Source organism: Microtus oregoni, unplaced genomic scaffold (genome assembly GCF_018167655.1).
Source record: "Microtus oregoni isolate MIOR12 unplaced genomic scaffold, Mior012 000011F_ref0000422, whole genome shotgun sequence".
Classification (NCBI taxonomy): Eukaryota; Metazoa; Chordata; class Mammalia; order Rodentia; family Cricetidae; genus Microtus; species Microtus oregoni.
In genome coordinates this window covers 14,710,490-14,729,625 of record NW_024543070.1, presented here as the reverse complement: position 1 = coordinate 14,729,625, position 19,136 = coordinate 14,710,490, and the positions used below count along the sequence as shown (strand labels likewise).

The 19,136-nt window shown below is 43.7% G+C and overlaps 1 protein-coding gene across 7 annotated transcripts in view; it reads right to left on the bottom strand.

Moving 5' to 3' along the window:
* The window catches only part of LOC121453238 (glucocorticoid receptor-like), a 122,432-nt gene that overhangs the window by 87,272 nt on the left and 16,024 nt on the right, over positions 1-19,136 (bottom strand). Inside the window, exons 1-2 of one of the 7 annotated variants that reach the window (XM_041659770.1) lie at positions 8,015-8,141; positions 3,474-4,664 (exon numbers count right to left, since the gene is read on the bottom strand). In XM_041659770.1, the coding sequence (XP_041515704.1) occupies positions 3,474-4,651 (1,178 nt within the window). In that variant the 5' untranslated portion in view covers positions 4,652-4,664; positions 8,015-8,141. The other 6 variants (XM_041659772.1, XM_041659771.1, XM_041659769.1 and 3 more) reach the window with 6 other exon arrangements.

The following is a 19,136-nucleotide window of genomic DNA, read 5'->3' as shown; positions in this document are numbered from 1 at the left end:
TCATCTGCATCTACATCTGTGCAAAGTACATTTAAGAACAAGTCATAAAATGCATAAACGTTAATAGCATATGGAAAATGGTCAAATAATGTATCTGTAGCAAAAATAGACAAAACCAAAATAACATCATGAATACGAGTTGAACTGTCAATTACAAATATACAGGGATTAGCCAAGGAAATATTACAAGAATTTCATTAAGAGCTGACTAATGGCTTGTTACACACGTCTGTATTAGTCATTCCATACTAAACTGGTACACCTGAGTACACAATTGCTGAAATTCCCCTTAAAATCAATCATACTGATCTTTAAGAAGAAGAGAGGATCTGCCATGAAGGTAACAACATATAAGCAAATAAGGATATGCTCAAAAGCAAATCACACCCAGAAGTCTTTTTATATAAAGGATAGCAACAAACAGCGAGCTCAAAAAGCCACTGGAACGCCCACTGTCAGACTCGTGCGAGGGCCAGGAAAAAGGAAAGACATTAAACAAGCGATCGAAAGAAAAGGCTAAGCATGGCCCAAACCTACGGACTCTTTCCTTTATGTTCTGTCTCCTCCTCAAAAAAAAAAAAAAAAAAAAATCTAGCCTGGCATTCATAGGCAAAACAAAAGAGGGACAGAATGTGTTCCACTCAGCCCCATGCTCCTACAGTTTTATTATTTTTATAAAACTTGACACAGACATTGCCGATAGAGATGTCTACATCTCCTTACGTTTTAGGAGCATCGTGAAGCTCCCATTACCAAGCCCCACACTCCAGAAGACTGAGCTTTTATCTTGCATTGTTCTTTTTCTTTAAGCATCCTACCTCTCAGGAAAAGGGCTCTAAATTCCTCTGAAACCCTTTATGCTCTCCACCTATTGTCTGCAGTGTACACCATTTAATGCTGAGGTGAAACATGGAGGAAGAAAATCAAATTACGCAGAAGCATGCCTGCTTCGATTATGCTTACGTTAAGCTCACTGCATTTTACAGGGGACTGTTAGAACTGGACGCTTGCGCTACTAAGAACGGATCTGAGCAGCAATAATCTCTACCTTGTCTTACCACCAATGAACCTAAACCTTAAAAAACAAAACACGAAACTCTTAATCATGATACTCGTAAGCTTACAATTTAATGTGCTAACCTGATGTCATGGTCCACTGATATATTTGTAGAAATTGTCTTCTCCCGGAATATAATATGAAGTAGTTTTTATTAACATTCTGCGGGGAAATGTTTCAGTTATTTAAGATTCAAATAAAAAGTATGCTTTTTAAAAAAATACAGTGCTGCTAGTGACATCCAAGTGATGTCACTAGCAGCACTGCTGCTTTCCTATCTAAAGCAGAGAGGACTCCATCCAGCTGTTGCCTCAGCGTGTTGACTTAGTGGCTGATGACTCAGGGTCACTGATCATTGCTAATGTTTGGCAACTACCGTGCATCATATAGAGAGAGCAACCAATTTTACATCTGCCAGGGCCGCTGCTGGGAAACAATAGAAGAATTCAATAGCGGTCAGAAAGGAAACATTGTCCCAATTTATTTGGGTGAAGCTTGGTTCTGGATAATCACAGTTCCCAGCCCTAAGTGTGAAACTTGCAAGCATTGCCCCTGCCCATTAGGGTATTGTATTGTGCTAAAAGACACCAGTGATTAAACACAAATAATCGCGTCAGTATACAACTGATCACTTCCTGGACAGGAAAGGACTTCTAAAGTGCCACATCATCAGAGCCTGCCTACCTTTGTAAAGGCAGAGGCACAACAAAAACGGGAACCTTTAATATGTCACTAAGAAAGTGTCAAGGTGCTTTAGCACTGAAATTATTTAATGATTTAAAGGTGAGATTTATTGTTCATATCCCAGATTTTATAAGACTTAATGATAATTTATAGTGCATGCAAATTAAGTTCTGCTTCTGTTGTTCTTTTTATAATAAAAAGTGAAGAGTTTTATGATGGCTTTCAGGCCAAGGGATTTCCTAAATGTATTGGTTTTCCTTATATAATCACGTTTATAAATCAGTTTAATAGCTCTCTATAGATAATAAGATCAGCGGTGATTACTCTTTTATGAAAGTCAATGGCATGAAACCTATTGTCAAAAACTTTAAGATTGGAAAATTTAAAACACAGTGCATCTCAACATTTGAAAAACATAAGTTTATGCAATAAGAAATTATTTAAATTTTGTTGTTGGAACTATCTTAAACCCCAAATTCAGAAAAGTTAAAATGCTGCAATAATTTTCCCCAAATAAGAGAGAACTAATTATGAGTACTAGATTAGTAGTAACTACCAATAGGCTAGACAAGAGCAAAGGCGATTTTTCCCCTCTTGCTAAGCTATAATTAAGCTGTTTAGAAAAATAGATCACAGTCTGAATCTAATTTTTCCCCAATATCAGCTTCCTACACATGGGAAGAGATGCCCTTTTCTGCATCTATGTAGGATAACCTTCATGGAAAAGGGATGCTGGAAAGGTGTAGCTCCGTGAAAGAACACATTGAGAACATTCTCTTTGCGAGTGTTAAAATCCTCTCAAAGGGAGCAGTGAAGATTACTAATAGTTCAGGAAAAGTTAATGGGACTACATACAAAGGAAGGAAGAAACAAAAACCCCTAGCAAATAATCAGCCTTGTGTCACTACAATCCACACTTACCTAACCCTACCAGTGCATTTATCTTAACTTACACGTTGTTTTCAGTAATTTCTTCTAGGGAACCTTGGCGAGATCAGACAGTAATGTCGGTATACATATACTGAGAAAAAAAGAAGAGAGACACACAGGGCGCTTGCTAACTGAAGCCTGAAAAATTCGAATCATGAGTTACCTACCGGGGTATCTGCAGAAGCATCTGAAAGCATCGGCACCAGTTCCTTCCTCAAAGAGCCTGGTAAGCAGGCACCAATTGTCTACTTTCAGCTACTCTAAGCAATGGTCTAGGTCGCTACACATTGCATTGCTTTAAACATTTCAAAACTCAGAATGTTGGTGGAACAGCAGAGCTCAGAGTTACTACTCCCAGTTCTTAACCCTTTAATTGAAAGGTAACACTCCACACAGGACACATATAGCAAAGCAACTTTTAACTATGGAAGCATTTTTCTGTAACAATGCACTCTAAAGCAGCTAAAATTCGTATGCACAATTATGTGTTAAATGACTAGATATTATTTTCTTGATTTCATGTTCGCTCTACTCAAGCAGTTCGTTACTGAGCCATTCTGATGTAAAGTTTTCACACAAAAATCTTCAATACCGACCAGAGAGAAACTATTACTATTCATCCAAACACCCAAAGTGCTTCTGCACAGGTGAGTCCTTCAGATTTTCTAACCTGCCTACTTTCAAAAGACCATTCCTACTCAGTTATTTGAAAGAGTATGCAAATCTCTAGAAAACACAACCTGACAAAGGAGTTCTAAAACGGACCACACTAAAATGATGGAACAGAACGGCATTAGCTTACCTTGAGTAGCCATTAGAAAACACGGATCGGGCTGGGAAGTTCATAGTCCCCAAGGAAGCCAGATTACCCTCTCCAGATCCTTGGCACCTATTCCAGTTTTCAGAGCCAACGGGAATTGGTGGAATGACATTAAAAACAGGCTTCTGATCCGGCTGTTCCGAAAGTGATGCTGTGTTCATGTCATAGTGGTACATCTGCCCTCCAGAGGTACTCACCCCATGAACAGAAATGGCAGGTATCTTATTACCAATTATATTCGTCCCAGAAAAGCTTGCCTGACAATAAACTGGGCCCAATTTCTCTTGCTTAATTACCCCGGGGGTGCAAAGTTCAATGAAATCATCTTTTTCTGTTTTCACTTGGGGCAGCGTCACACCGCTGGAGCTTGGTAAGATCGGATCTCCAGTATCCTTAATTTTAGGTTTAGTGTCCGGTAAAATAAAAGGCTTACAGTCCTCATTTGCATCCCCTTCCAAAAGGAATGGATCATCATCTCCTGCCAAAGGAGAAAGCAGGTTTTCGTCTATCAACAGGTCTGCCCTCCAAGGGCTCTGATTCGTTTCTTTACCTGGAGACCCAGCAGAAAACTCCAAATCCTGCAAGATGTCAAAGGTGCTTTGGTCTGTGGTATACAACTTCACACTGCCACCATTGGTGCCAGGCCGGCTTTTTAGATTTTGCTGTTCTGAAGATGCATCAGAGTGAGTTTTGGGAAACTCCTTCCCTGGAGGGGTAGTGCGCCCAGCAGCAGATGTGGAACTCTTGGGCTTCTCTGGAACACTGGTTGACCTATTGAGGTTTGCAATACTTTCTTCCAGGAGCCGAAAGTCTGTTTCCCCAGAGGACAGGCTAATTTGGCCCTGTTGTGGGTATCCCAAGTCATTTCCCATCACTTTTGTTTCTGTCTCTCCCATATACAGTCCCATGGACAGTGAAACGGCTTTGGACAAATCTGGCTGCTGCGCATTGCTTGCTGAGCCTTTTGGAAAATCGAGAAGCCTCTGCTGCTTGGAATCTGTCTGAGAAGCAGCAGCCAGTGAGGACGGAGATGCAGAAACCTTCACGGTAGCTCCTCCCCTTAGGGTTTTATGAAGGTCCATCACGTTCCCCCTCTCCCGGACAAGCAAGCTGCTGGGGACTTCTCTAGCAGGGGGAGCTAAGGATTCTTTGGAGTCCATTGGCAAATATTAACTACAAAAAAAAAAGGAGAGGGCATAATAAGCTATAAAATCACATTATCTCTGATCCGATTAGTGAGAGACAGCCTATTAAATGAACCCTTTAGGTAACTCCCAATCAAAGTCCCCACTATCAGAGGAATAGTTTCTGTCTTCTAAAATATAGTCCCTATAGTCCCTGCTCCCACCCAGGGAACTACAGCTAAAAAACACAAGGCAGCTCATTTGCAAGGACAGAGTTATACTGAACTGATCTGAATTTGGCTGTTTATTCTGCTCACTAAATGTACAGCTTTGGCAACCATAGGAATTGTAATTTGTTATACATGATTATTCTAAAGGTTCAAGTTGATGTCAAAGTATTTAACTTTCTTTTTTTAGGCATGATCCCTAAAATTCCAACCCCTTCTCAATCAAGGATGATTGCCTTTCTGGAAACCAATAATAAGACATTTGATAAACGCTATGGTAAAATTGTTTGCACCTTAGGACTCACAATTTCACCTCCTGCCCGTCCCCCCACATCCAACCCTTTCAAGGTACAACCTGAAGGATTATGCACATTTTATTTGGAAAAAAAAAAGCAGTGCTGTTCTGCTATAGGCGAGGGAAATGCTCTTATCTGTAACCTCCATTTCCAACCAGATGTGCCTGTTTAGTAGCATCCACCTCCAAACGTTGGCGATAAGAAGTGATATGCATTGTACATAGCCTATTATGTACTTTTAAAAACAGCAGAATTTGTACTAGCTTCTTCACTGCAGTTCTAACTTATTTAAATAGATAAGTAGAGCAGAACTCATCAAAACTCCTAACACCAAAATTAATCGAGTTATATTTCTTTCTAAAAATTGTTTAATGCACTCAATACAAAACAGTTTATTTCTAGATTTAAGATTTTTTTTTCTTTCCAAATATGGAAATGCTGGGAAAAATAGAGAAACGGGTCTGTGGAATCACATATAAATTCAGACAAAACCTATCCAAGAAAATGCTCAGAATAATTTTCTCTGTAGTTTTCAACCTACATTTATTTAAATTGTATTTGTCCAGATTGTTAGTATATTACTAGTAAACAAAATGCTATAAGAGGTTGTCAAAGACTATGATAAGTATATTGGGGAACCCCTCTCATAAAACGGTAAACTTTTCCAGTACCAAGACACTAAGAAATAGGATCATCTTCACTGAAAAGGAAACGGGAGGTAGGTGGAGAGGGTGGACCTGCCTTAGGAATCTTCCATGTGCGCGGTTTCTCTCTCAGAACCCACCCGGGACCTGTGTGTGCATCTCGTAAGGATCTCTAACCATGAAATATGAAATGGCCCCTAATGAATTTCCACACCTGCTTTTTTGACAGCTACCTTTCAAGCCCAAGACCATCACAATACTTTATAAGACGAGATGCTCCCTTAAACGACATTTATCCTCCAGTTAAAACTGTAAATAACCCTGGGACGTTAGTCGGCCCTAGCGAACTATGCCAAGGGTCTTAAGTGGTTAAGGCCGCAATGATCAAGCCTGCAACCACAAACATGAAAGTAGCACTTGTCAAAAATCGCTGCACGCGCGATGCGCGCGCGCGCGCACACACACACACACACATACACACACACACACACACACACACACACACACAACCTGCGGCTAGGGAGGGTCTCTTACTAAAAGGAGACCACTCAGAAAAGTCGGGCGCGAAATCGTGCCCCAAAGCTAGTGCACAAGTCGTCGGGGGGAGGGGGTGGGGGAGAGAAGGAGGGAGAAAGGTGCGAGGTGAAGGGAGAAATGTGTCCAGACCTGTTGAGTTCTCTGCGGCACGCCCACTTCTAGCAGATAAGGCCGGGCGGGAGAAGTCTGGGCTGGAGGCTGCGAGCCCCGCGTCCACCCCACCAGCCCGCAGCCCGCAGCCAAGCGCCCTGAGCCCGCGGCTCGCAGACACCGCTCTGCCTTCCCCAGGGAAAAGCGGCTGTCCGGGCGGCCCCCAAGGACAGCCCAAGACCCGAGGGCTTGCGGCAAAAAGCAAAACCAAAAAAGCACGCCAGATTCCCGCCGGGGCGCGCGAGGCTCCACGGCGGGGCAGCGCGCCGGGCCAGGGATGGCGGTGCGGGGAGAGGAAGCGCCGGCGCTGTCACCGCCGAGGCCCTTTCGTCACCGTCACCCTGCCCTCGCCAGCCTCCACCCCCAACCCCAGGGCTGACAAAAGTTTGCCAAGTCCCGCCGCCCCGGCTGCCGAGCCCCTCGGGGAGCGCCGCCAGCCCGACTCACCTCCGCTCGGGCGCCCGCTGCCCAGCCCCCGCTCACCTCGGCACCCGCGCGCTCGCCCGCCCGCCCGCGGCTCCCACCGCAGCCAGATAAACAAGTCGGCGTGCGGACGCGGGAGGCGCGCGTGTCACGGAGAAGGAAGTCAACAGTCGCCCCCTCTTCTCCATGGGGGAGGGGAGAGCCCCTAGCGCGGAAAGTCGCCCGCTTCCCGGCTGACAAGCCGAGCCCCGCGCCGCTCCCGTCTCCCGCGCGCGTCCCCCGTCCCGGCGCCGCGCCGCTCGGCTGCGGCGTCTCGTTCCACCCACTTAGAATCCGTCCCCGACGGGCGGGCGGCGACTCGGGCTCCAGGCACTGACTCGAGCTCGCAAAATGGAGGAGGCGGAGGTGGGGGGGGGGAGCGCGGACACGCGAAAGGGCCGCCCGGCCGCGGCAGGCGAGCGGGACCGAGCGAGGGGCGGGCGGAGGCGGCGCCACGGCGCGCACACACTCGCACACACGCGCTCCCACTCCACCCCCGGCCGCTCCCCGCCCGAGGGGCCGCGCGGCGGCCGCGGGGAACGGTGCAACCTGTTGGCGACTGTCAGCAACTGCAAGGGCGCCCGCGGCCCTCGCCCCCTCGCCCAGCGTGCGGGGCCCCGCCAGCCCGGCCCCGACGGCGCCTGCAAACCCCGCGGCTCGCAGCCATCGCCTCCGCCCGGGCGAGCGCGCCTTCGCCTTCCCCACCCGAGGAAAGAGAAAAAGTGCGGCAGCGGCAGGGTGCCGACCTGGCCTGGGAGGCAAAGCGAGTTTCTTTAGTTTCTCTTCTCCCTGGCTCCTTCCCGCCCCCGCCCAGCTCGGCGGCTTGGAACCACTAGGGAACTCGCCCCGTGGGTCCGCCGCCAGAGCCCCCAAGGGTGACAGGCAGCCGGCCGAGCCGCAGGGGTGGTCCGCGCCGGCGAAGCGCCGAGTTGCGCGAAGTGTGTCACACTAGCAGAGGGGCTACAGGATGGCACGGAAACGGTGCAGCAGCGCCGCGGCCGCTCTCGGGGCCGGACAGCAGACACGCCCTCTGGGGAGGCTTGAGGAGGGGAGGGCAGAGGAGAGGGGTCAGCGCATACGTACTGTGAGCCCGTGGGGGGGACTCGCGTGCCGGCAGGTCCCCCCACCCCCGCATCGTCTGGGCGGCCCCGTCTGCAGCCGCCGTGCGCGCGCGCGCTCGCTCGCACCGGGAGAAGTTGCAAAGCAGAACCCACCCTCCCCCGCGCCCCGACCGTCCCCCACCCTCTTCCCCGAGTCGGAGAGGAGGCGGCGGCGGCGGCAGCAGGAGGCGCCGCCTGCCAAGTTCAACCCCCACCCCTCCCTCCCAGCCTGCCAGCGCGCTCACACTCGGAGGAAGTTGCACGCCGAATGCAAAACCTCTAGCGAGCAGGCTTTCTTTGCACTTGAAAAAAAAAAATGTAATTAAGGAAGCATTGGGGGGCGGGAGGGAGGGGGGGGGGCAGGCCGAGAAGCAAGTTGCAGACGGAATAGTAAGTTGCCTGAGAAGTCCGCCCTCTTCTCACCCCAAACTCCTGACCTCTCTTTCCACCCCTTGGGGCCCGCATCCAAGCTCCCCGCCGAGACCCCTCCTCCGAATCGTGACATTTGCTGCCCCGGGCTGGGTGCGTTGCCCAGCCCGCAGGGTTCCAGAGACCCCCCTGTGCTCCCCCAAATCAAACAAAACACGCAGCTCCAAAGCCCTCCAACGTCAGCGTTTAGCTCCCTCCAGCTGTTCCCGTACGCGCCTCCGGGTCTCCCAGAGAAACACGTGGCCGGTCCCCCGAGGACTGAGAGGGGCACGGGGCGAGAGTGGCAGTGCCCGCCGGGCAGGGCAGGCGGGGGCGATGCGGGGACCCTGGGGTCGGGGGGACGCGGGGCGAGGCTCGGCGCTGTGGCTCCGCGGTGCGGGGAAGTAACTTTGGTGCCCCCACAGGTGACAGCACTTGGCACTTATGACAAGAGCGGAGGCGGCCGCGACTCCACCGAGCGGGCGGGCGGGCGGGACGGCGGGCGCGCGACTGCAGCCGCTCGCGCCGCTCTGCTCTCGGACCCCGAGGGCGGCCGCCTCGGCCTGACCTCCCCGATCGGGATCCCTGATTGGGGAAGCGCGTGCCGGAAGCCTCCCGCCGCCATCTTGGTAAAGCGCGGTGAAGCCGCGCCGCCACCATCTTGGCGAAGGTGCTCCGTGGCGTCCCACCGAGACGCCCCTCCTTGGCGGGAAAGGGTCCAGGCCGCCCGGCGCGTCGTCCGCTAGGCGAGGGGAGATCGTGGCTGCGAGCGGGTCGCTTGGGCAGAGGTGCTCCACAGTCACTACCTCCACCGGCTCCCGGGCCGCCATCTTGGCAAAGGAACCGAAGCTAAACCTAGACCGTCTTAAGCCCGGCTGCCCAAGAGTGTTTATGAAGAGCCCCTGAGCCACTTGGTGTTAATGAAAAATAAAAACAAAAAAGCATGTAAAGTCGAGAAGAGAGATTCCTTCCTTCCCAAGGAGGATGAAGTCAACCAGGTCCAGAGTGGATAGTGAGAACTTAAACCTATGACTCTACTTTCCTTGCTGGTTTTCCCACCTTCTGAGGCTCAAGTACTGCAATCAGATGTCTTGTGAATTTGGTCCCCTGACTACCAACAGACTCCTGGGAGACGGGTACCCGAGCCTACAATAAAACTCATGCTAAGATGATTATCTTTGATGTTTGCCTTTTACAAAAAGAGCTAAGGATGTGCATATATATTATATAATTGTGTATCATTATACCATAAATCTTCTACATGACTGAATTACTCATCTAAAGAATCTAATTCACTTCTCTTTCATGTTTGAGCTGTACATGGTAGGTGATCTTCATTTTTGAATAATTTATTTTTCAAAAATTTTCACTTAACGTTTCCTCTTTGCTTTTTTGCATGTCTAATAGCTCTTAATGTAGAAAAGTACCTCACTTTAAATTTAAAATTGCTTTTGCAAATATTTTCAATTGAACAAAAATATGAACTCTTCCTGTTCTTTCTTTTAGTGAACTATGCCTTAGTTTGTTACTTCAATAGAAAAACATCTCGGGCTTTTTAATCTGCCATGTTTATTTTAAAATATGCTTAAACTTTCACTAAACATATTTGCGCAGTAATAAAAATAGTTATGAGTTTTGCTTAACATTCACTGACTCTTCTGCCCAATTTGACTGGAAGTATTAAAAGAAATAGATATTTTGTATTTTACTTATTGGGAAGGGCTAAGGCTCAAATCTGGGGCCTCCCACATGCTAGGAAAGGGCTCTGCCAATGTGCAGTGTTACCAGTTGTCTTAAGGTTACTATTGCTATGATGAAACACGATGACCAGAAGCAACTTGTGGAGGACAGGGTTTCTTTCACTGGTAGATCCATCTAAACAGTTCATTAGGAAAAGCAGTGAGAACAGGAACGCAAGCAGGGCAGGAACCTGCAGGCAGGAGTTGATGCAGAGGCCATGGAGGAGTGCTTCTTACTGGCTTGCTTCCCATGCCTTCTGCAGCCTACTTTCTTATCTCCAGCCCAGGGAAGGCACCATCCACAATGGGCTGGACCCATTTTTTTTTTTTTTTAATTTACAAAGACCTTATCTACCTTTTTCATTATGTTATGTCTCTGGAACAGAGGCCTATGTATAACAGGCTTCAAGTAATATTTTACAGACTTATAATATTGAGTCAATTAGTCAACTGCATTTAATTTTCACTTTGGGTTAAGTTGGCTAAGTGAGTTAGTAAAAAGTTTGTGAACATTGCTCAAGATCTTCATGTGTCTTTCCATGGATTTTAACTGCCAAGCACACTCTACTCATAAGCCACTAGACCTTATGTTCCTACAATAGCCTGTACAGTTTGATAACCTGTTACAATGATAGTTCATTTGTTGTGTGCACGTTTGCTATATTCTTACTGCTGGCTGGAATATAAGGCCAAAAGACAGAGGTGAGTCTCTCCTGTTCACTATATTTCCAGCACATAGTGAGTGGTAGTTGAGTGACTTGATGAATATGTATTGAATACCCTGTTCGAAGACAAATTATTAATAAATGAGCTGCTACTATAGCACCGTTTACATTGCTATAGCTTTTGGGCTGCAGAGATTGCTCAGAAAGTAACAGCGCTTTCGGCTCAAACAAGTAGAGAAAGAAATTCAAGGCATTTATAGAATAAGTCAGATTTCTCTTTGCTCATGATTCCTCCTGCCTCACTCCAAGTATCTTCTGCCCACACTGCTTGACTGAATTTGTTTATAGTGTCTTTCCCTTTAGGTTGTGTAGAAGAATGCTTTCTTTTCATACTCAAATTTCATTTTTAATATGAAAACAAGTTTTAGGGGGAAAGCACAGAGACTGTCTTTAGCTCAACTGGTGGCAGGAGAAATGTATGGGAGTAACCTTGGCTCTATGTTCATCACCTGCCTGGACACCGGTGTTGTACGAAGACTAGATAACTTGGATTTATTGGGATGAACTGGCTAACTTTTGTTGGAAAATATTATTCAAGAAAAGGCTTCTTATAGCCCGCCTCTACTATTGGTCAGACACATTTTCCTTTCCAAAAGGACACTTGACTTGAAACTTATTTTCCTTTAGCTATGATACCTTTTTTATGGCTCTGCTTTACCCATCCCCTTAAATCTTTGATGTTGAATGTAAACTGAAGCCAAATAATTTTTTTTCTCAATGAATAGTTTTGAAAATAGTAACTAGTTATCTAACAGAAGTTTTCATGTTGGCTGTCAGAATTTTCTTTAAAATATTTCCTGAAACCATCATAGCAAGTAAATGCCTCTTTAATATCTTGACTTTGGAAATACATTCTTTGGGCTATACAGGTAGGCGGTTCAAGGGAAACCCAGCTAAACTTGAATGCCCCATTTCTGTGTGCTTTGTCATTCCCATTTGCTTTGCAAGAGACATATTTGTTATAAAACTGAGTCCATCAAATTCTTGATCAGTCTCCATGCTGGTTTGGTATGTGTTTCTTTAGGAAAAGAACACATTGGAATTGCCGTAGGAACTTGGAGATGCTACATAATTACCACATCTTTCCTTCCCCATTTCTGTTTTGCTTTGTTTTCTCTTTTTGCTTTCATCAAAAGCAACTTAAAATACCAGCTTCTGTTGCTCTGTATAAAGTGTTTGTGGCTATTCTGGTTAAATCTATGTCCTCTACATTAGCAGAACTTGGTTGAAGCAATCAGGGATTAAAGGTGAGGTTAAACATCAGCTGATAAATTAGATACATGTTGCTATAAGCAGCAATCTAAGGTTTTAAGTGTTTGGAGACATTAGAGTAAGCACACAGAATAATTGCACCAATTATAGGTACATTGTTTTTCATCTGTGGCATCTGTGGTTGGCCATTATGTCATTAGCTTTCTTCCTTTTCTGATTTAATCTCTTCTGTCCCATGCTCCTTTGGTCGACAGTGTTTCAGTCTACCCCATTTGTTGGTGGCATTGTTCAGCTCAGTTCTGAGAGGCTTTCCTTCCGTTTCAGCTCTCACACCTCAGTTCCTTACTTAGATTATGTATATATTTGCTCTATTTGAACCTAAATTCTAGGTTGGATTTATACATCATTTTTAAAACAAAGCCAAAGTTTATTAAAGAGGTTTATTTTAAGATGTATTTATTTATTTAATGTACCCTGCTGTTTTGCCTCTTATTAAAGAGTTTCAATATAGATTTAAGCACAAATGACAAAAAGAGACACACGTAAGAGGGCAGTTTAACACATGTACAGACACACGTAAGAGGGCAGTTTAACACATGTACAGACACATGTAAGAGGGCAGTTTAACACATGTACAGACACATGTAAGAGGGCAGTTTAACACATGGACAGGCACATGTAAGAGGGCAGTTTAACACATGGACAGACACATGTAAGAGGGCAGTTTAACACATGGACAGGCACACGTCAGAGGGCAGTTTAACACATGGACAGACACACGTCAGAGGGCAGTTTAACACATGGACAGACACACGTCAGAGGGCAGTTTAACACATGTACAGACACATGTAAGAGGGCAGTTTAACACATGTACAGACACATGTAAGAGGGCAGTTTAACACATGGACAGACACATGTAAGAGGGCAGTTTAACACATGGACAGACACACGTCAGAGGGCAGTTTATCACATGGACAGACACATGTCAGAGGGCAGTTTAACACATACATGGACAGACACGTCAGAGGGCAGTTTAACACATGGACAGGCACATGTAAGAGGGCAGTTTAACACATGGACAGGCACGTATGGACTTCTTAGGAGGTGGCAGACTGTATGTTCTTCATGTTACATTATAAAATGCTACAAAGGACATTTGCTACATTTTGTAAAATAGTATCAATACTAATTTTCTCTATCCTTTTGTTTAATTTTCATTTGAAACAACCCACAGTTTACACACTTGAGTGGGTTTGGGCCAGTCATTTAGCTTTTCAGTTTGTAGAATGTAATGTCTATCCATATATCTCAAAGGAAGTAGGAGATTTTGAACTTCTAGAATTTTTCAGAAAAGAGGAGAGGAATATGTATTTTTTGCATTATCAGAAAGTTACAATAAAAGTTTGAATTACCTTTACCCCTTTTCATTCATGTCCCAGATGGCCAGTGCAAAGGACTATAAAGTTTTAGTCAAATTTTAACACAAGGCAACTTAGCCTTGTGTTACAGCTAGCTGTACAAGCTTGTAAAAGCTGCTTGTTAACCGTTCAGAGATTTTGTTAGTTACTAATCATGGCCATTATTAAAAATAATTTATAAACATACAACTAAACATTTCAACAGCAATGTTAATAAATTCCCAGGCGTGACTTTCTGTTTCACTATTATTTAATATGGTGTAGTGCAATGGACATCTTCTGGCGTGTTATAACATATGGACACCCTAGTCTCTGCATTCAAAAGTGTTACTTTGGTAGTTTAAAATTAACCATGGTGAAGCTTTTGCACCATAGAAATTAGACAAACGATAAACCAGATCTTTGTGTGTTTTTTGATATCCAGACTTCAGTGCTATGGGATATTTTGATAATGAAGATGAAATTTCAAGTTATGTTTTTATGAATAAATATTTCTCCAGTACTTAAAAACCATTATCTAGTTCATATTCACAGATGGATTTGACTCTCAATATATATCTTTATTCCTTCACTATTAGCACTTTCACCAGTACAAACATATCAGCCAATGACCAGGTTAGAAGATAACAGAATCTGTTTTGCTGAACTGAATATTAATCAAATATTTATTGATAGTCTAACTTTTCCAAGAAGTTGTATTGATTGTGTTGATAGGTTGGCTATCAACACAAGCCAGAGAGAGATTATTGAAATGATTCTTTGAAAATCAGTTGGCCATATAGAAGTTACTTTTCAAGACTATTCTACATTTATGTTTTATAAATTGTGCTATATATGTCCCTTATGGAATGAATTTATATAAGTAGATTTCACTCTCTCACCTAAATAGCAATGGAAATGACGACAGATCAGGATAGTTAAAATAGAGACACCTTTGGAAGATGAAAAGATGACAAGCAGTCACTGTAAAAGAAACACCTGGTCGGGCAATGGCAGTACACACCTTTAATCCCAGCATTTGGGAGGCAGGGGCAGGAGGATCCACAAGTTTGAGGCCAGCCTGGTCTACAGAGTGAATTCCAGGACAGCCAGGGCTACACAGAGAAACCTGTCTTGGGAGGAGGTGAAAGAAAAGAAACATCTGGATAGGAATGGAGGCAGGGAGGAACTCAGAGGAGTTGGGAAAGGGGAAACTATAATTAGAATATATTATATGAAAAAAAATCTATTTTTAAGAAGAGAAACAGACTTAGAGGAATATTTTATGCTGAAGAGTGGGGTGCAGTCCAAGCAGGGTCAATGGTGGATAGGGCAGGAAAGGAGTCCAAAGGAGGGGTGTAATAAGAAAATAATATTGGGAGTTCTAGGGCTTCGGAATGTCTCTGAAACACCGAGAAAGACTTGTTTCCTAGCTGTCAAATTGTCTTAACATATGGGCAGGAAGGGGAAGTGCCAAAATAGGATTCATGTACTTAGACATTTCTTTTTCATCTAGAAACTAATTCATTTCTGCATGTTCGGAGGAATTATTAGCTCGTCCTTATGATTTAATCCCATCTTGAATCTATGCTAGGTTGTTTTCTATCACTGGCCTTTTTGAATTATAAAGTCTCAGCTTCCCTGGAACACACAGATAGTGCTGCAACTTTTAATATTACTTTTACTTTGTTCCGTTTCTCTTAACTGTGGCACAAGACAAACAACAGCCAGGCCAGAAGCCACACGGTTGTATTAGCTTACAGTCATCTGCAAACTTCCATCTGGCTGTCATGGTGCTCCCTGGTCCACTCATTATAACTAAAATACACTCCACATTATAAATTTTTTGTTTTCATTTTAGCAATATGTAGGGAAATTTATTAATTTCTGTGCTATTTTAAAACGTAGTATTTCACAAAAGAGCTGACTCTGCTCATTCACCCTCCTTAAGATCATAATGACCTGAGAAAGAGCCTCACTTACTTACTACCAAGAGCGGGCACTTTGAAGATTCCCTTTGCATATGTTAATTTGTTTGCTTCAGTTTTCCGATAGTTAAATACTTTGTAGGTGGCTTCAGTGAATCACAGGATATTAGTAGGAGATCAGAGCAGAGTGTAGCATAGGAGTAGAGTACTTTCCTATCGTGTATAGGACCAACGTGTAGTCCTTAACAATGAATAATTAAATTTCTTTTCAGCTAATCTAATAGAAGGGGTTTTCTCAGCTATTTTCCTCTCCCATTCCTGATTGTTTTCATTCCTGCATCTGTATATACCTTCAGGAAAGTAACAATTATTAAATATTAAGCCTTAGCTTAAGGGGCATAAAAATGATTATGGGTTCAATTATATGTTTCCCAAACCAAAACATGTAATTACTCATCAATTAAAAAGATTATTGTACAATCCCCAGTCTAGAGGAGATAGAGATGGAGAGTGACAAGCCCTTACCCACATCGTGGAGTTGTAGGAATGTGGCAGTAGCGACATAGGCACTATAATATGACCAAGAAGTCACCTGAGTATCAGAGGTAGACCAGCTAGTGTGAACACAGAAATGGTGGCCAGGTAGGGTTGCCTGCAGGTATCACTGATCTGAGTGATAAATCGCGTTTAAGTGATTTGGCTATTTCTCAAGGAGAGGCACTCACGATAGAAGATTGCCGTTATTATTCCATGAGGTCATTTTAAAATACATTTATAAGACATCCAACTATTAAAGCAAGTTTCTTGGTTCCCTTAAAGTTCCCTTTCAGACACAGCTACATGTGAGCCAGAGGCTCACGTCATGTCAAACAGCTTGAATTCTTTTAGCTTTAATTTTCCTATTTTGGTTTTATTCTTAGAAAAAGATTTTCTTCCTGGTGGATGGTGACACCTATATTAATATGTCCTAACATATTCTCACATATCCTCACATGCGCCAACATGTCCTAACATGTCGTGAAAATTCTCCTCTCTAGCAATGACCTCCATTGTCCTCTTGTTCAAAGAGGCTGTGTTGCTAGTTGGGCCACATGAACAGATAACCATGACCAAGGGATATTCGGCGTGTGCACTCTGCGTGGCAAGCCCTTAATCAGGTACTAATGCCCGAGGAGCTTGTGGGAGGGAGGGAGGAGGTGGGTGAGGGAGAGGACAGAGACACAGGGACAGAAACAGAGAGAAGTGCCTCATAATTACCGGGGCTTTTAAAACTGGAATAAAATTGGTGCTGGACATGCAGAAATCTACAGCTGTCCAACTTTGCAGTTAGAGTTATTTATCAGAATTTAACAAGGATATAAACATCACACTTAACATTTTACCTAAAATGTTTGTTGCAATGGAAAGAACCCTGAAAACTAAGCAGAGTTGTCACACGTGCTCTTGGTTTCACTTCCTGACGTTAATAGGAATCAGATGTTCATTTGTGTTTTGAAAGTTCAGATAGTACACAAATGAATTGACAATTGCTTTAGAGAAAGAATGCCTCCATTTAACTGGGCCCTTTTCAAGTGATGTAGTGATGTTTTAAGCTAGCATTCTAGTCTTCCATGGAAGGAATTTGTCTTGATTGACTGTGGTTTCAACAAACATGAGGGGTGCTGCTCTGAGCCTCTGCCTGCCATTCTGCTTTCTGTCTTGACAAGCTGAGTGTCATGCAAATCTCTCCAGCCTTGGCACTAGACAGGCAGGAAGCCAGAGCCAGTAATAGAAGCAGGAGGCAGTCTGTGAATACTTGCTGATTAATTTTAGCTCCATAGGCTTGATGGGTTTTCCATCCCTATAATTACCATCAGCAAATAGTTATTGAATGATGTCCAGCGTATTTTTATTCTCCTTTCTTTGGTCCTAATTTTCCTTTTCTATTTTACCTCTCAGTGTGAGTTCATCACACGTATTTCTGTTCATCAGACCCAGACTTTCCCCGTGATCAGTAGGTAGGGACTCAGTTATATTCCTTCTACAAGATTATTTATATAACATTATCTGACTGTCTATAATATCTATCTATCTATCTATCTATCTCCTATCACTTAGCTACCTGTATAAATTACCTTGGTTATGAAATGGCTCAAATACTCTCTGGAAGTGTTAGAAGAATAAATTACATGTGTGGGAAGATAAGATAGATGACTGAAGAGCTATTCTGTGCTGGCTGCTGTATTAGTAGATCCATATCTGCTTTATAAGTTGGTCTTTTTTTTTTTTTATTAGAAACAGGGTTGTAAGTTCTTACCGGACTCGATTCGTGGAGGAAATAGAGAGCAGAGGTGAGGGTATGAGTTAGGATTGTAACATATGTCAAAAGACCTTCTAGATGGGAGGTGATGCTTACCTCTGTGTTTATGGCATTAGAGGTGAGGGTATGAGTTAGGAATGTAACATATGTCAAAAGACCATCTAGACGGGAGGTGATGCTTACCTCTGTGTTTATGGCATTAGAAGGCTGAACTGTGAGACCATTTCTTTCTTAAAGTTTTTAAAGTAGTAGGTACTAGAAAATGGTTGTGATAAGAGCCCAGACATGTACAGGGGAATGATGCATGATGGTAGTCCCATCTTACAGATATAATTAGTATGTAAGTGTTAGCACATCCTTGAGTCTTTTGTCTGGTCATGGATTCATGCACGTATAACCCCATAGTGTTTGTATTAACTAAAAAAGTATTATTGTGTGTCTATGTGTATGGATAATGTGTTAGTTTAGGTCATGGTGTGTGTGTGTGTGTGTGTGTGTGTGTACAACTCTGTGAAATGGTTCTCTCCTTTTGTATTTATGTGGGTGGATTCAGGATATTGATCTTAGGTCACCAGACTTGCTTGGCAAGAATGTTTATCTGATTAGTCTGTTTTTCTTTTCAATAAAAGTAGGGATTTATTGTTTCTATTTTTTAAACTTCATTAAATGTCTTAGGTTTTTTATGTCACAATTTCTATGTTATTATAAATTATAATGCGATATTACTGTATGGTTAAATTATTTCCAATTTTTCACCAGTGTAAGCCGTGTTAAGATAAATAATCTTGCATTTATACTTTTATATCATCATGCAAGTACTTTTGTAGTAAAGAACTGGGATGTGGCTCATGCAATGGCTAAGTACCCAATGTGCCACACTGATAGAAATGCTTGTCCATTCCAGCTTATTTTTCTTGCTCTCATCTTTCTTTGGGTATTCTTGAAAAATCCAGTTAGAGCTATGAATGGCTATACAGAACAACTGCTACCTGGACATCCCTGTATCTATTCAGGCCTTTTCTGGATCCATCCTTGTGTTAAAAATAAGGTCAATAAGATTAGTTTATTGAACTGGGAAAAGAAACCCACAAGGGATCATTTAGGGGCAGCATAATGGTTCTACTGAGCAGACTTCAGCTTCTCTGAACATTAGTGCAGAGATGGGCACAGGGCAAGGGGCAAATGAACCATTCTTCTAGGCATTCTGGGACTACTTAAAAGCTTATCTGAAAAAAAACCAAAACAAAAATAAAAACAAAAGGTAGCATGGAAGCTTGGAACAACTGGAGTCTATCACTTAGAGGTACCTTTGGAATAAAGTAGGAAAAGAGAGAAGAGAAACGAAAATCTGGTGATAAGATTCTCATTATCTCGTGTGAGTATCTGTGTCCTGAGTC